The sequence below is a fragment of the Serinus canaria genome, chromosome 8 (assembly GCF_022539315.1).
Source record: "Serinus canaria isolate serCan28SL12 chromosome 8, serCan2020, whole genome shotgun sequence".
Classification (NCBI taxonomy): Eukaryota; Metazoa; Chordata; class Aves; order Passeriformes; family Fringillidae; genus Serinus; species Serinus canaria.
The window spans coordinates 18,204,218-18,220,861 of record NC_066322.1 but is presented as its reverse complement, the minus strand read 5'-3'; the positions used below and the strand labels follow the sequence as shown (position 1 = coordinate 18,220,861).

General features: G+C 40.0%; 1 protein-coding gene across 2 annotated transcripts in view; it reads right to left on the bottom strand.

The window, feature by feature from the left end:
* The window catches only part of SNX7 (sorting nexin 7), a 29,330-nt gene extending 13,231 nt beyond the window's left edge, over positions 1 to 16,099 (bottom strand). The window contains exons 1-7 of one of the 2 annotated variants that reach the window (XM_030226264.2): positions 15,911 to 16,099; positions 9,800 to 9,982; positions 7,870 to 7,980; positions 7,304 to 7,468; positions 6,156 to 6,357; positions 4,125 to 4,324; positions 600 to 686 (exon numbers count right to left, since the gene is read on the bottom strand). In XM_030226264.2, the coding sequence (XP_030082124.1) occupies positions 600 to 686; positions 4,125 to 4,324; positions 6,156 to 6,357; positions 7,304 to 7,468; positions 7,870 to 7,980; positions 9,800 to 9,982; positions 15,911 to 16,084 (1,122 nt within the window). In that variant the 5' untranslated portion in view covers positions 16,085 to 16,099. Of the gene's footprint in view, positions 1 to 599; positions 687 to 4,124; positions 4,325 to 6,155; positions 6,358 to 7,303; positions 7,469 to 7,869; positions 7,981 to 9,799; positions 9,983 to 10,301; positions 10,319 to 15,910 lie in introns of those variants that run through there. The other variant, XM_050977495.1, reaches the window with a different exon arrangement.
* Between the last annotated feature and the right edge of the window lie 545 nt (positions 16,100 to 16,644).

Sequence of the window (16,644 nt, the reverse complement as noted above, 5' to 3'; positions counted from 1 at the left end):
AAAAATTTTAAAAATGCCAATTCTCATCCCAGAGGTTGTTTTTAATTGGCTCCTGGTAGAGCCTTGCTGATGGTTTTGGGGATGCCTGCCCCCATGGGGTACCAGTTAGAGTCTGACTTCACTAGAATGAATGAAAGTTTTATAGTGGAAGCAAAAAAAAAAATATTCCTGGGCCCAACTAGAAAGAACAGAAACCTGTAAGAACAGAATGCAGCATATTTTCATTTAAATAAGTTTAATGAACAGTTATGCTGATTCTAACCTCCCCCTCTACCTCTCCCACATCAATGAAGCAGCAGCTATGAGATCACTGCAGCAATGGTCACTTTCTTTTAACTGCAAGTGTGGAACAGAAAAACTGAAAATAAGTCATGCTACAGTCTGTGTTGACAAAGGCCAGTGGTTGCCCACCATGAGCAGCAGCCCAGCTACTGAAGTGCTGCTTCTTCCTGGTGATGGCCTTTGCCTGGCACAAGAGCTGCCAGGGGTGGAGACAGCCCCCAGTCCCAGCCTGTGGCCTCAGAGGACAGCGTCCTTCTGCGCTGGCTCCTGCTGCTACAATACAGCCTGGAAGAGTCTGGCTCTCTGAAAACACTTACCAGATCCTTCTCTGTCTTTTTATTGGCTAAAGCATCAACTTTGGAATCCAGCTCGCCTTGAATTTGGTCTCTCCTTTTCAAAACACCCTTAGTATGGAAGGGAAAAAAAAAAAAAGAAAAAGAAGAAGTAAACTGCAGCAAATTTTAGCTCTAAGAAAACCATCCAACAAGTTGGCTATTTGATAAACAAGATCAAAGAATGATACCATTTAATAATTTTGACATGATATTGTTTTATAAAAAAAAAATTAAATAATGAAGGTTTATTTTTCCATACCTGTATTTTATCTTACAGGCTTTTCAATAATCTTACTAAATCCAAAATCAGTGCCACAAGAATCTGCCATACACAATATCACTGCCAGTTGTATGAGCAGAAATGCTACAGGCATTTACTTGGTATAAGCTTAACTTACAATATATTCATTTAAAAACAGCAACGTGAATTTGCCAAATCTTATGAACAAAAGTATCTTCTTTGAGTAAAATTTACAGTATAAAGTAGAATGACTAGAAATAGTATATAAAGCATTATTGAAATTGTGACTTTAACCTTTAATATTATTTTGTAAGTGCCAAATACAGTTCTGGTAAATCAGAAAAAAAAATTAGAAAAATCAGATACAGTTATCTGATTAGTAGGAGGTTAGTAGTAATACAATAGGAATGAAAGCTTTTCTACCATTAGTATATGTACTTATTTTCAGTATATGTACTTTTTGAAACTATCTTGTCAGGTATTGGGTTTTAAGCATAATGTCAAAAAAATAATTAGAAAAAGGAAGCAATATTACTCATTAAGCTACAAAACACAAACAGTATTACAGATTAAATTTCCATTTCCAATGCTGATTTGCTCTGAGACCTTGATGAAGCCTTACAAATGTCTCTTTGTCTTAGCTTCCTCAACTAATAAAAAACACTCAGGTATGCTTATCTTGCAGAAGTGTTGCAAGGCTTTAGTCTTTTTGAAAAAAAATCAGAAGCAGGACATATATAATTACAAATCTCAAAACCTTCTTTTACATTACCTTGCCACAACTGGTTTTACTGCTTCTTCTGCAGAGATGTTCAGTATTCACCTCTAGCATAGGGCATGTTGAAACAGCACAGGACACAAGCAGCTCTACCTTCTCTAGCTCTCTTATTTGACTGAGTTCTCTCTGAAATCTTGACACTTTATCAAACATGATAGAATAACTTAAGAGCTTAATTTTCAAGTAATTTTTCAATGTTTCTTTTGAAGAGGTAATCACTGGTAAAAAAAACAAACTGGTAAATCTGACTTAGGGTTTTTCTGAGCAATAGATCAGCAATATAGATGAATGCTCATCAATACCTTGGAATCCTTCTGTTAGATAAATACAGAAAATGTTTATCTGGAAGCACAAAAGCAAAAAAATATCTGGAACAGCTTTTCTTCATAATCCAAATGTTTTCTCTTTTTTCCTATTTATTTTGCCTCTTTTAAAACTTTTAATGACAGCATGGCAACATTTATCACACATATACTTTAAATTACAAGACAAAACCAATTAACATTAAGGTGCTACATCGACAAGTGCTGACTTCTAATTGCAAACAAAGGCACTACACTTTTAAAACATATTATTATACTTCTACAGTTTTTTTGTACAATACTTAATGGTACCTTGCCACAAAACCCACAAATAATTTTATGTGGACTCATAACTAATTAACACTGTAATTTGTACCCTGAGGGACAGCAGATTTGTTCTGTGTGTCAGTTAGGAAGGGGTTGGTCCAGATGTAAATATTTTAGATATGAATCCAACTCTTTTCCTAGTTACAGGCTGAACTTTCAACACTGGAAAATACAAGGATTGTACTGCATTGATCACACCTTGTTCTGCACATTTGCATGTGATCTTGGCAGCACTGCACCAAGGTCCCTGTGATGAGGGGTTAAACACACCTCTGAAAGGCTTACTAGTGGGTGACTTCCACAGGGTATTTTAGGTATTTTATTTTAGTGACTAGTATTTCCCTCTTCAAAGTGCAAGAGGGAAGTAGTAAGCAAAATAAAAATCCATGGTGAATGAAGGGAAAAGAGCAGCTGTGAAACAGGAATGAGCTACTGAAGACTCTTCCCTTGGACAGGACCTCATGGCACCCTAATACTGTGTTACAAGTGCTGCATCAAGAAAGCTACAAGCAGAAAAAAAATTGCAGTGGGCAACAGTAAAGTGTGCAGGAAGAGCCAGGTAATCATCCAGGGGCTTGTCCCCAGAAATCTTTCTCTTTCTGTGCTCTGCACAAAACAGAACGCCTGAGAAAGGGTGACGGTGACTCAGGCTGCAAAACAGAAGGCAATGGGTGGGCAGCATCTCCTCAGTAGCATGAAGACTACAATTGCTTATGGGTAACAGACATGGAAATTCTGTAAAACAAGGTTGGAAGTGGGGGAGAGGATGACCTGCAATTGCTAGGACAGTAATCTCATCAGATCTTTAAGCAAAGCAGTACCTACCTCCATCTACCAGAAAATAATGAGGACTGTGAGATACAGGACATTTTGTATGGCCCCTTTTTCTGTGAAGCTTGTTTTAAAGACAGCAGTCATTGCAGGAATTCCTAAATCTCAGTAGCTAAGCCTTACTGAGAAAGTGGCAATACCCTGCAGAGTGCCACCAAAGGCTCAGTTAACTTGGGTTTTGCTCTACTCATGGACTGTAAGACTCTTGCAGCCCCTACCCAGAAACCACTGCAGCAGGAGCTGGGTTCCCAGCAGTAACACAAGAACAGATTCTGCAGCTGGCATTGCTCAAAACCTAGACAAAGAGGGGTTTGTACACATGTTCTGTTTTCTGTAGGCAGCAAAGTGGGAATTATGACATACTGAATTCAGTTACTTTATTATGTTGATTTTCCACCAGCACTGACTGTATCAACTCTGGAGTCTGATTTTTTTACATCCTCTCCAAGTGTAAGCAAAATACATACATAAAGGGAACTGAGAGCAGTAGCTTATGGCAAAGACTAACACATGCTTATATAATGGTGCAGGGACTGGAAGTTCCCAGCTGTTCAGGAAAAAGAAAACATATTTAGGAAGAGCTCCTAGAAAGGGAAAAACCTCTCCACTCCTTTTCCCACACACAATCTGTTACTCAATGAGTTCATATTTTGGCAGTGTCAGGGAAGGTCTCTCTCAACTGCTGTTTCCAAATCCTCACTGCTACAATGCAGAGCTCACTGAAGATGACAAAACTAGACACCCTAGCACAGCTACCCACGGCTGCCTGCCAGGCAAAACTATCAAGCTCTTCTTATTTGGAAGGGGCACCTCTTGCCCCTTCCAAATTATCTCTCAGATTAGCAAGAGAAACAGAACCAATCGGATTCCCTAATAATGGACAGGTATCATGCTGTGCATGCTTTGTATTGAGTAAATACTGGGACTGTGAAGTCATTTTCATCAGCTACAAATTGTCTCCAGGACATGGTCACTGGACTAAGCCAAATTTTATACTGAGCCATAAAGAGCCCTTCAGGAAACCTTACCATGAGAATCTCACTGTAGAGAACGTATTCATGTAGAATGGGCAGCAGGTGCTCTGAGAGCCCTGCCATTCTCTTCTCCGTGGCCCTGCAGCAGCGGTCGATGCAGCTGGCCAGGCCCTTCAGAGAGTCACCTATGTCTTCTTCTGACGCCGACCACAGCGTGTGGATGGGGCCGTACTCCTTCATTTCATTGCAGTAGTCTTAACAGGAACATATACACGTATTACTCATCATGAACAGAGCTCCAAGTGATACTAAGAGCAACTTCGTATTCACTGTGAACCAAGCAAGAGACTGACGCTAATTTTAAATTTGCTCAAATGACCAAGATAAGCAAACTCCAGTTCACTGTATATGAATAAACTAATCAATTAATGTATTGCAGCTTTGAGAAATTTATCAGCAAAAATGCTCCAGACATTTCACAATGACACACATACTCAGGCAGACCTGAAGAGCTGCATTCAGACACCAATCACCTGCATTACCTTACTTACATTGTCTTCATACAGAGCAACAGGAGCCATGGCAGTTGGTCTGACCTGCTGACTTCTACTGCCCTGAATTCCTCTGCTTTATGGTAACAGTAATGTTCCAAATACAGTTTCAGTCATTAAAACTAGAAGATTTGTTATGTCCCAAAAGCTCCAGAAGAAACACTGAAGTTCCCTCAGCTCAGCAGGTATCTCCTTCAGTAGTTTTTATTAATATAAATACAGAGATATCTCATTAATTACTTCTCTTATGTTTCTAGATCAAGTCATAATCCATAAACAGAGAAGGCCCACAAATCACTGTGCCATTTGGCAGGGCTAAACATGGGCAAGCTGCAGTTCACAGGAGGAGACTGTGAACACATTGGTCATGCATTGAAAATGCAATTTTGTTACTACAAAATTGATAATGAAGAAATGTCCCAAGAAAGATGAAAGCAGTCATGTGGCATAAAGAGTATAATGTTTACTTTGAGATTATTTGGACCCCTCTATGGAAGATGTAATCAAGATCCCCATGTTAAGGTCCTACAGCAGGAATGTTCTCTGTATCACAGCCATCAACAATTCCTATTCACAACAGTGTGGCCCTGCACACAAGTGTTCTGACAAATGTTGTTAGGAAAATCTAGAAAGAAGATACAACCTACAACATTTGGGAGCATGTCAAAATTCTTAAGCTTTTCCAAGAAATATTTCGGCACTGATACCTTGAACCTACAAAGCTCAGACAGCTACTTTCACTGGAGGGAACAATGTCAATTGCTCCCTCCAGCCAAGGAGTTCCTACTCTTTTCACCAACATGTATTTTTCTTTTATAACACCCTTTCAGTGAAGACACACTGAGATCTGGTACTGCACAAGAAAGCTCAAGGATTCAGTTATTAACAGGATACAGCTCTTCAAATTATATTATGTAGACAAGTAAATACTTCAAGTGCTGCCCAGTGGAAATTCTACTGAACAGGCATAGTCTGAGATCAGGATCATCTCAGAATCTCAGGAAAGTCAATAACTTAGCATTCCAACTAGATGTGTGACTACTCTTACTTAAGGAAAAAATTCAGATTAACCCATCCTTCTTGAGAAAACTCTAGTAGGCACAGCTTTCCATGACAAAAATTATGGCCAACAGTAAAGCTATTAAAAAATTAAAATTTACATTGTCAGTGGAAAAAAGGTGCAGAACAAAACTAAACAAAGTTTAGAGACCTAGAATCAAGACAGCCTCGTGTCACTATGAGATTGCACAGAAAACTGTACATTCCCTTGAAAGTTAAAAACCAAAGGTCATGCAGCTTTCCAAAAAGCAGATGTTAAAATATTCTTCTAAGTTCCTTATAAGTAGCTGAATGACATGTTAAAACTCTATTAAAAAAATTGAAGGTCTGTCAAAAACATGACCAGAAGGAAAACCACAATATAAATATAAACATCTCCCTTTTTCCTGGAACAAGTATTTTGCCATCCACAATGAAAACTAATTTACTTTTAAATTTCTTAAATCAGTAAAACTGATACACATTTTCTACTTACCCCTTTCTTCCTTGTAAATTCTATGAGCTATTTTATCTAGTAAGTTTACTTTCTGACTAAATGTTTCCATGTAATTGTTCATTTCTGTAAACATTTCAGGACGATTTTTAACTGCTCCTCTTACTGAGGATGCAACAGCTCTGACGGTCTGTCCCATCCTGCTCAGCAAACCAGGACCCTGCTTCTTGTGGGAGGAGAGTTCCTAAAGACAGAACAAGCTCTCTTTACTTCCAGGTACTTTTGTTAATTCTCTGAAAACTATAAATAAAAGCGTGCTTTTATTTTTCTTTTTTTTTAAACAAAACCACATACATAAACCTCAGTCTTTTTAATGTATAAATCTTATCATTATTAGACCAGTGCCAGAATCCTCCCTGTCTTGTGCATTTATTAGCTAAGCCTTTCTGAGCAAACACAAGCATGCCATGACAGTGTTGCAAGAATGGTTGAAGATGGCAGAGAACCTTCACCCCTTTGCTCCTCAGGGTGAGTTAGCTAGTTTGCAATTTAGCTTTTTGAACAGGAAAGCAGAGGTAATGTTTGAAGAAGTAAGTCTTTGAGAAAAGCAGACAATGCTCCTACTGGAGGATGTAATCCATCTATTTTTTTAACCTTTTTCTATATGTTGCTAGAATAACCTCTGCTGAAATTCAGAGGCAGGCTTTTCTGAGTACAAAACTCCAATTTGCAACTGGACAGATTTTGCAACAATGCAACAGGAAAATCCTGTGTTTTTCTTTTATGAGATTAGTAAAACTTAAAAAAAGAAAGAAGGAAAAGACATTGTCATGCCAAAACAATAATTAATTAATACCACTGTTTTACTCATAATCTTGGAAACTTATATGTGCACCAAAAATACGCAGAGTTGAAATACTGTGAATTTACCACAAAAATTTAAAATGAAGTAACAAAAACAACTTTGGAAGGTACAGCAATATTTATGGTCATGTATATGATTACCAAAACCACAGAAGAAAAGGTTATCTTAGGTTATGAATATTCCACAAATCCCTGCCTGCTTCTGCCACTTCTGTAACAAGCCGTGGGATGACACTACGAATACTGAACCAGGGAGGCTCCTGATGTACCCTACTAACATAACATGTGGCTTCACATAACTGTAAATAAAAACAAAGTCATTTTACCCAGGCTTGTGCAGTAAGAAAAATTTTGAAGTCCTCATTAAAAGTTAAAGTTGGATGATCAGCAATACGATTCAAAAATTTATGTAAAGCTTTTCTTCGAGTCTCAATGAATTCATCACTAAATCGTTCCACCATTCCCCTCATTATGAATTTTTCAGGCAATGGCTAAGGAAAAAAAAAAGAAGAAATATATTGTATAATTTGCATAATATTTAGAGTATTACAACAGTTCTTCTGTTTACTAAAAAACATAGGTATACCTTGTAAAATCCACCTTGCAACAGCCCAAAAGCTATATAAAGTTATCATATTCAACTATACCATTTTTCTTGTAATATACAGGGCAGAAGAACACTAGTACAACTAAGAAAGAACATAAATTACTGTAAGTTAACCTAAGAAATACCTTTATGTGATTTTTGTCACATATATATAAAGCTAAGGAAAATAGGTTGGCTTAATATTTGGGAAACTTCAGAAGCTGAAGAAAGACCTCAAACATCTCTGTATAAAACTGGAGCCATCTTATAAACAAAGAAAAATAACTTAGGTTTTAGCAAACAAACAGGAATGATCAGTGTTGGATGTGCTTCTTCAAGTTTGCTCTTCAACCAAAGGAAATCCTGGTATCGTCTTCGGACTTCATATTCACTGGAGTCAAATTCACCGCGGGTTGTCTGAAAACCAAAAGCAGAAAGAAAAGGCTCAGGTTAGAATACCAAAAAAAAAAAAGTTTTAGATTTTGGAGAAAAGTGAGTACTTGAGGGAATGCACACATTCTATTTGGTCTCTGTTACTGTTTTGCTATTATATTAAAGAACAATTATCAACTCCTTGAAGAGTTAACACAACCTATTTCAGCAAGAAATCAAAGTTCTACTGGAGAGGGAAAAAAAAGTGAGCACTAAGCTACACTTTGTGCAGTGACATATAATGTTTATCTTACCACAATGTTTCCAAATTATTGCAATAATTACTTTAGTGCAGCATTTTTCTTTCAGCAATCACAGTTATGTTTGTTACTTTGAGGGCATTTCTCTTAAAGTGATTAGTAATCTACAAGTGAGGAAAGTCCTTTTTTTAGCACTCTGAACAATGCCCAAAGAGCTCACACAGGTCCTTGGGACCTGGTGACATTACTCAATAATCCTCACATTCAAAACATGAAAACTTCAGCATATCACAGCAATAACACTTCCTGCACTGCTAAATGGATTCTATCAATGATTCCAGTTTCGCAGTCCCCTGTTAGAACTTGCCAACAAACGTTTAATACCTACAAAAAATCCTTATTACAGATTAAATAACTCTCAGACCCTGAGATTTATTCTACAACTGTTCTGTCTTCTGGAGGCAAGCCACAAAGAGCCCATGTTTTTATTTAGCATTCTTTGTTGCAATGAGATTTATAACATGGTGCAAGTAAATTCTAAAAACCTCAAAATGTGCTTTTGGTAATCCAAACATTTTTAAGGGTTGAATAAAAATTTTTCAAGGTGTGTGGGAGGAATGCTATTACTTTATCATCAACAACCACCACTCCAAATTAAATATGATAAGAAAGGATAGAAGAGATAAAAAAAGCAAGATCAATCCAACTTACAGCCCCTTCATACTTGCCTGAAGAAAAAATGTTCTTTCGTCTACAGAAACAGGCATAAAGTTAAAATTATTGCTAGCAACATAACAAAGACATCTTTCTTCCTACTCCTTAAATATTTTATGAGGAATTGATATCTCTTATTTAAAGATGAATAATTCCCATTTGAAAATATGCTTTTAAATGAATATTTTAAAAAGAACTCAAAGTAAAATAAATGAACAGTGCAATCCTCAAAATGGAGCCTGCTGAATATTTACTGGTAATCTCAGAAGACCTGGCTGGTCTCACAAGGCTGATTTTCTTCCTTATTTCCTGTAAATAAGTTGCATTCAGGACAACTAAAAATACACTTAATTGTTTCCTAATACTACTTTTTCATTAGAGAATTGTGGTAATTTCCCCAGAAATCTCATGCAACTGTACATGGGAAGCAAATATCCATGTGTTAATGGACGCTGCAATTAGAAAAGAATGGAACTGAAAGACTGTAGGAGGTAATATTTATGCAAAACATAAGACTGGTAGCCTGTAAGTTATCCAAAAGTCATCAATACTTGTGCTAATACAGTGTCTTCAAAGTGAATCAGTCCTTTGGCTGTTTCCTGTTCCTGCTGAAGATCACAACAGAAAATGTTATTGCCTCACAGTATTCCTTTTGCCATTGAAGAATTATTAACTACTTTCTCAACATAAAGAATCTAAGTACATGTGTATGCAGACTCACATTGAATTTTTTTCCATTATATAGCACAGTTTCATGCAGTTTTAGTTGTCTATAACTCATGGCAAAATAAAGTTTAAATTTAGCAATATGCCAGAGAATGGTGTGCAAGAAGAGTGAAAATGCCAGTTGTTATCAAAGCAAGCCATTAAACACACGAATAGATACTTACCTTTGTGACTACTCTGTATGTGATAAACGTTTCAATGGCTGTAATGTGGCTTTCAGGATCATCGACTGTAATGAAGAGATCTCTTAATTCTGGCCCATCTTCAAATTTATACTGGTTTATCATTGATGAGGGGGATATTGGCACTGAAGGACTGAATGAGTTTACCTCAGTCAGAGATGTATCCTACAGATAAGACATGAGGACATTCACATCAATAATCTTTGTATACAAACATGTCTCTGATGCTAAAATGGCAAGCTTTAAAATAATCTGATAGAACAGACAGAACTCAGAGCAAATGAAAGAATTATGTAGTACCTAGCAAATCTGTTATCCTTTTCAGTATTTCTTTGGTGAGGATGTAAGAAATGAGATTCTAAAATGGATGAAAGAACAAAATACTACCATTTGAGAATGTTGTGCACAGCTAGAAAGAGAACTTTCCTATGAATAGTAAAATTAGTTATGAACCAAGCACCCATTAATTGTGTAGGGTACTTACCAGTTTTATTAAAATTGCTAGAAGCCAGTTACTGAGGACTTATGATGTTTGAATTATCTCTAATTACCTGAACAGGATGGATAAAAAAATGATGACTGAAAAAAACAAGGCAAAATCTAAATCAGAATTTTTACTGGAAGTGGATATTTCAGTTTGTGTTTAGTTTAATTAATATTTGAAATGGAAAACAACTAATGGTACATAAATTAATCTTTTTTTTTTTAAGGAAAACAGTAAGGATGCATTTCAAATTTGCTGCTTTATTTCTAAAAAAAAAAAAAAAAAAGTCAAACCACTGTTTTGCTGAAGTGAAAAACCACTTTTTGATACTACTGACCACTTCCACAAAACTCAATAAGAATATGTCCCATAGCAGCTGCTTCTGCTAGTGCATTCAATGGTGCTCACTCAACTGCTGAGAAACAAGGTGGAAACTGGAAATGGGACAGAAATCTCATTTTCTTCCTTAGATACAAGTCTGGATGAGATCTCTAATCTAGAATCTTGAAGGATACAGTTACCATGAAAATAAATTGAATTCACTAACTTCATAAAAGAGCATAACAAATTAATAAATCATTAGAGATAACAGAGAAACTGAAATGAATCATTATATTTTAAATATCAAATACAGTAATACAGTATATGGCTTTTTTAATCTATGCAATACAAAGAATTATCTTCATAACAAACTTTAATCTATTTTCTAGAAGTTTTCTAAAAGGGTTGTTAGACTACACTGACTATGAGTGGCAAAGAGTTGCCCTCTCCAATGCCTTGTTGGAAGGAGAGGGCAGAAGGAAGGAGGAAGGAGAACAGGGATGCTGTTAAAGAGAAAACTGCTCAAATGCCAGGACTGGAATAATTTGAGTCCACACTAAGTGGAGTCACAGCATCATCCCGAGGCCAATCTCACAGGAAAGAAGGGAACCCCACGTTAGTGCTGCTGAACTGTGTCAGAGTTGCTTTTTGTCCCTTGAATTCAACTGGATCAAAACCTTCTCTGGAGAAAGACACCTTATCTTGTTCTTTTTCTTTGGATTTATCAATGTACTCCCACAAATATGGAAGAGACATTTCTACCAGGAATTATGCTCAGAAAGTGCTTATGTACTAGCTCTCCTCCCCTCACTTACATGCAGTTCTTTGAACAGGGAGACAAAAGCAACACAGAAGACTGAAGACAATACTTTAAATATTACACAGTGGCTTCCTTGTATGCCTGTCAGTCATTTTACTTTTTCTCAGTGTTTCTACACGACTTCTATACAGCCAGCACTATCCTGAGTCATGCAAAATAAACAGAGCTGTTCCTAGAGTCTGCTAGCATGGATGCCCATGGTCTAGATGAAGAATGAGGACTGCTAGCTAAGAGCAGCCCATGCAATTCAAAGTGCTGAGACAATGGGAAATTTCTACGGAAAAAAAAATGGATGTGAGCAAGTAAGGGACTTGAATGGCCATATAATTTGAGGAGGAATGACTCTGCAAAGCCTAAATTGGATCAAGGTAAATGTGTTTCATATTTTCTCATTTTACATGGAGCATTAATGTCATAATGTTTCCTTCCTTCTTCTAGGTTGCTACTAAAAATTGCTCTATTCATAGAGCTGTCTGAAAGTATATGTTTATGTGGAAGGGCTTATGAATATGTGGTTTGAGAAACAAAATACAGGCAATAAAAATCCACAGAATAAGCAAGTCTTTGGTTTTGTTTAATATAGCTCTAGTATTCATGTGCACACCAATGAATACACCTGAGTTTTAAAGAAGCATCTGTCTCTATCTTCATGATAGTTCAAGTTTACTTCCAGTAATTCTAGAAGTTCATGTGACCTTAGCCTGATGTCATCACAGAAACACAGTTAAAAAACCCATGATAATTTTCTATACAGCTCTAATTTTGTGGTTGGAACTATGGTTTTGTGTGCATACAGATGAGGGCAGGAGTTTTGTAGCACAGGAAAAACAGACAGCTCTTGGGTTGGGTAACCTTCTTCTTCCACACCCATGCAAAGAATATCAAGGCCCTGTCCCAGAAAATGATGTCCTTTCCCACACCTCCCCCATTCCCACCTACCTGCAGTACCCCTTCTCTTCCCAAGCCCCTTCCCTCCTGACAGAGCAGTTGGCAGAGCTGTGTGTGCCAGTCCACAAACAGGTTCCTGCCTTTTGATTTACTGGCCAGGAGACCAAAGCAACGGAAAATCAATGAGCTCCTCGCAGCGTGAGGGCCTCTTTCTGTGTCTCCTTTCTCTTACACGGGCAGATACTGATCTCAGTCTCACATTTGACTGCAACTGGTCAGTAACACTCCAAAATTTATAAGGGAAGAAATCATTCCTGCTGGCAGAGCAGCCTCAAAACAGGCTATGCATAGAGCTGAGACTGCAGCTCTTTGGAGAAGACACTAAGCCTGGGGGTTTGTCTAAACAATGCTCCCTCCCACAGCATAGGTCCTTGACCCAAGGTTACCTCTGTGCTCCATCCATCCATCCATCCATCCATCCATCCATCCATCCATCCATCCATCCATCCATCCATCCATCCATCCATCCATCCATCCATCCATCCATCCATCCATCCATCCATCCATCCATCCATCCATCCATCCATCCATCCATCCATCCATCCATCCATCCATCCATCCATCCATCCATCCATCCATCCCAGCAAGGATCCAGAGCTTGCAACAATCTGAAGCCAGGATCCAAAAACAGATCTTGAGATAAAGGACATGGGGCAGAGTTTGTCTTATAAGTGAATAGCTTGGTTGTTGGAGCATTCTTCAAAGAGCAAAGAGATTCAGGAGGACTGATTTATAAGTGCATTTTTTGGCCAAGGAACTATTCTGTCTCAAATCCTTGATGAACTTGAGGAAAACTCTCAAAAAAATTAGTTTCTATGCAATTCTGAAGTGATATATATACATGATTTTCAGAAATGTCATTAAGTTTTTTGTGATTATGAAATGCAGACAACCACTGTGAAACAGAGTTTGAAAGCAGAGGTACTAAAGATTTCAAGTATTACCCAAACTGCTGACAGCTTTGTCAGTGCTATATATCAGTTATCAAGGAATGCAAAAGATAATTGAATGGGTATTTGTGATACAGGCAGTACTCTATACTTTGAAGCTAAGGGAAGAAAGCAGGTTGAAAACATTCCATCTGTCTGACTCATAACTCAGCTCCCAGAATTTGTCTCTGCTGAAAAGAATTACAAACTTTTTCAGTGGCAGTGGAAACTAGGATAAAGTGAAATGCATAGCACATCATGAAATGCTTTATCAGAGCTGCTGAAGATGCTGGTCTGCAATATTTGAGATATGTCAGAGGATACCAGGTCAATGGTTTATAACACTATCAGGTTAAACGTCTATGGATTTTCATAAAATAAAAGCCCAGTGTTTACATTCTGAGTAATAACTCAGGGTATTGAAGTTGACAATTTTTAAGAATCTCATTTTTCACCATTTCGTTAGTTGGCACATTCCACTGCCTAGACTGAGAAAGATGAAGCTGACGAGAGCAGCAAGCAGTAAGCTCTGCATGGCTGCTGCCATCCCGCTTGGCCTGCAAAGGCTACACCACTGCCTTACAAACTCTGCCTGAGGAACCCCATTAGGATGTAATTTAAAACAAGGCAGTCCTGGAACACTATGTTAGGGAAAAATTGGTTTTACAAAACTGAGTTGTAAGCTACATTTAGCCTGTCAGATTCCTCTGAATATGTGGAACATGAATAAACAGGGTGTAAAGACCAACCAACGTCACAGATTTTCATCAGCTCAAAAGATCAGATCTCAAATCGTATTTGAAAACAAGCCATAAATTTCTGGTTGATATATACAACCACTACCTGTAAGTATCCAAGCTTTGGAAGAAAAGCTATATTTTCATATAATATGACAAAATTTCTTGTTTGCAGGAATAACTTATCACGCAGCATGCATTAACAGTAGTTAAGATTTCATATATGTAAAAAACATTTGGCATGAATCCAGGTAGAAATATAAAGATCTCAATACTTGCCATAAAGCACCAGTAACTTGTATCAACTCCACTTGTTTTTATTTTTTATTCCCAAGGAGAATTGCTCTTGATAAGGAAGCAGCATAAGCATCAATACACTGTGTTGATAAGCAGATACCTGCATGCAGAACTGCCTGAACTTCACTTGTAAAAGGAAATGGATGCAAAGTGAGCAGCAACAACTAAAATTTTAGCACTGCTTCTGCATGCAAGTTCAGTGAATCATTCATCCTTTTAAATCAAATCACTGGTACTGGACTGGTACTTTCCAAGAAAATATAATTCAGCTTGACCCTAGTTATGCTTCAGAAAAATACAGGTAACTTGGTGAAATTTAGCCTAATCTCTTGCACATTACAGACTATTAAATCACCTAAGAGTCCCTTCTGGCCTTAAAAGCCATAAGTTTGAAGAATTCTATTACAGTTTAAATACATAGCAATACATACATAAATTGTATTACAGAGTTTAAATACATAGCTCCTAAGAAGGAAGTCCTTATTCCAATAGTAATATTCATTCATACCACAACCGTGTTTCTCACCTACAGAAATATAAAAACCACACATTTACTGCCTGTGACAATCTGTCCTGAATAGAAATACATTGTCACTTTTTCAAATCGGAAAAATAACTGCTATTTCGCTCCCATGGCACACATCCTATCACAGCAGTTCACAAATCTCAAATAGTGAGTGACACCCTAGCCCCACACATATTTTTTCCACCCTAGCTCTCTGTATGTACTTATATTTCAGATGCTGCTTTGATAAGGCAAATAGATCCATGGCATGCCCTCTTCTTTAACTACTGAGGAGACAAGAGGTAAGTCTTGTCTTCACCTGTACTAAATCAGTACTAACTGAGAAACAATACACGTGGAAGCCAAACCCCCCTTCGCTGGTTTAATTAAAACCAGCACTATCAGCCAGACGGGCACGCATGTACCTGGCTGTGTGCTCTTTGAAGGTGGGCACTGATACACTGTCAGTTATGTTTATTCCCTTTATCAAAATTCAGGTATTATCTTCTCAAATCTCCCATGTGAAGGTGTGAGACTTCATCTTTTAAAAGGAAACTCCAACTGAAACTTGGAAAAATTTATTTACACTCAAACACAACTGCAATTACTAAACACAGCTGTTTATTAAATTTACAGATACATATATGGCACCTGACGAGCATAAGTGATGATATGGGTACAGCGAGTCCAGATTAGATGGCACATTTAAGGTAAGCGCAGTCATGACTCACACTGCTGGTCCGAAGCAGCGACTCCGCGTTTCGTGCCCGAGAAGTCACCCGGGACGGCGGGCGCCGCCGAGCGCTGCCCCTGTCAGCCCCGCGCCCTCGGGCAGCCCCGAAGGCAGCAGTCACGGAGCCCCGGTGGCACCGGGGGGGGCGCCGTGCGTGCGAGGGGCGGGCGGGCAGAGGCCGCGATCGCCGCCCGAGGCGGAGCCGTCCCGTCCACTCCCGTCCCGTCCCGTCGCACCACCCCGGCTCGCCCGGCGCCCTCAGGGGCAAAGTACCGGCTCGCCCGCCCGGCCGCCCCCGGCGCGGAGAGTGCTGCCGTACCTTGCTGAAAACCTCCAGGTCGTCTTCCTCGTCGTCCAGGGCCAGCACCTCGGCGGCGGCGAGCAGCGGCCCCCGGGCCGTGCCGAGGGCACCCGCAGCGAGATGCGAGTCGGCTCCGGGCCCTTCCCCGCCGGCGGGGAGCGCCGGCCCCGGTACCCGGCCCTCCGTCTCCATCCTGCCCTGCGAGCGCGGGCGGCGGCCCCGCCACAGCCGCTCCCCGCGGAACCGCAGTTGGCGGCTCCCCCGCCCGCCCCTTGCTGCTGCCGGCCCGGGGGGCGCGCCCAGTGCGCAGGAGTGGAAGCGGCGGCAGGAGGGCCGCGCTGCCGGGCAGGGCTGGGAGGGAGCGGGGCCGGGAGGTGTCGAGCCTGCCGGCAGGCCCGGACAGCGGGGACTGCGGCTGCGGCCTCTGCGGAGGCGGGACGGGGCGGCTCAACGCCCACAGGCGTGTTCGTGGCGGCGCGGGGGACGCCGCCCTGGCCGCCCCCAAGGCTGCCAGGGGACTAGGCGAGTCGCCCAGGGGGCTGCCGGTGGCCGCAGCCGCTGGAATGTGTATGCAGTCTCGGTCGGGAGTGCTCCGTCCGCTCCCAGGCAGCCGCTCGCTCTGCCCTCGACTGCCCCCGGGCCGGCAGGGGCGTACCCAGGCTTGCTTTCCTCCGCTCTCCGTGTTGGTCTTTCGTCCCTCGTGGCAGGCACTCAGGTGCCGCCACCGGGGCAGCAGGCAAAACCCACGCGTT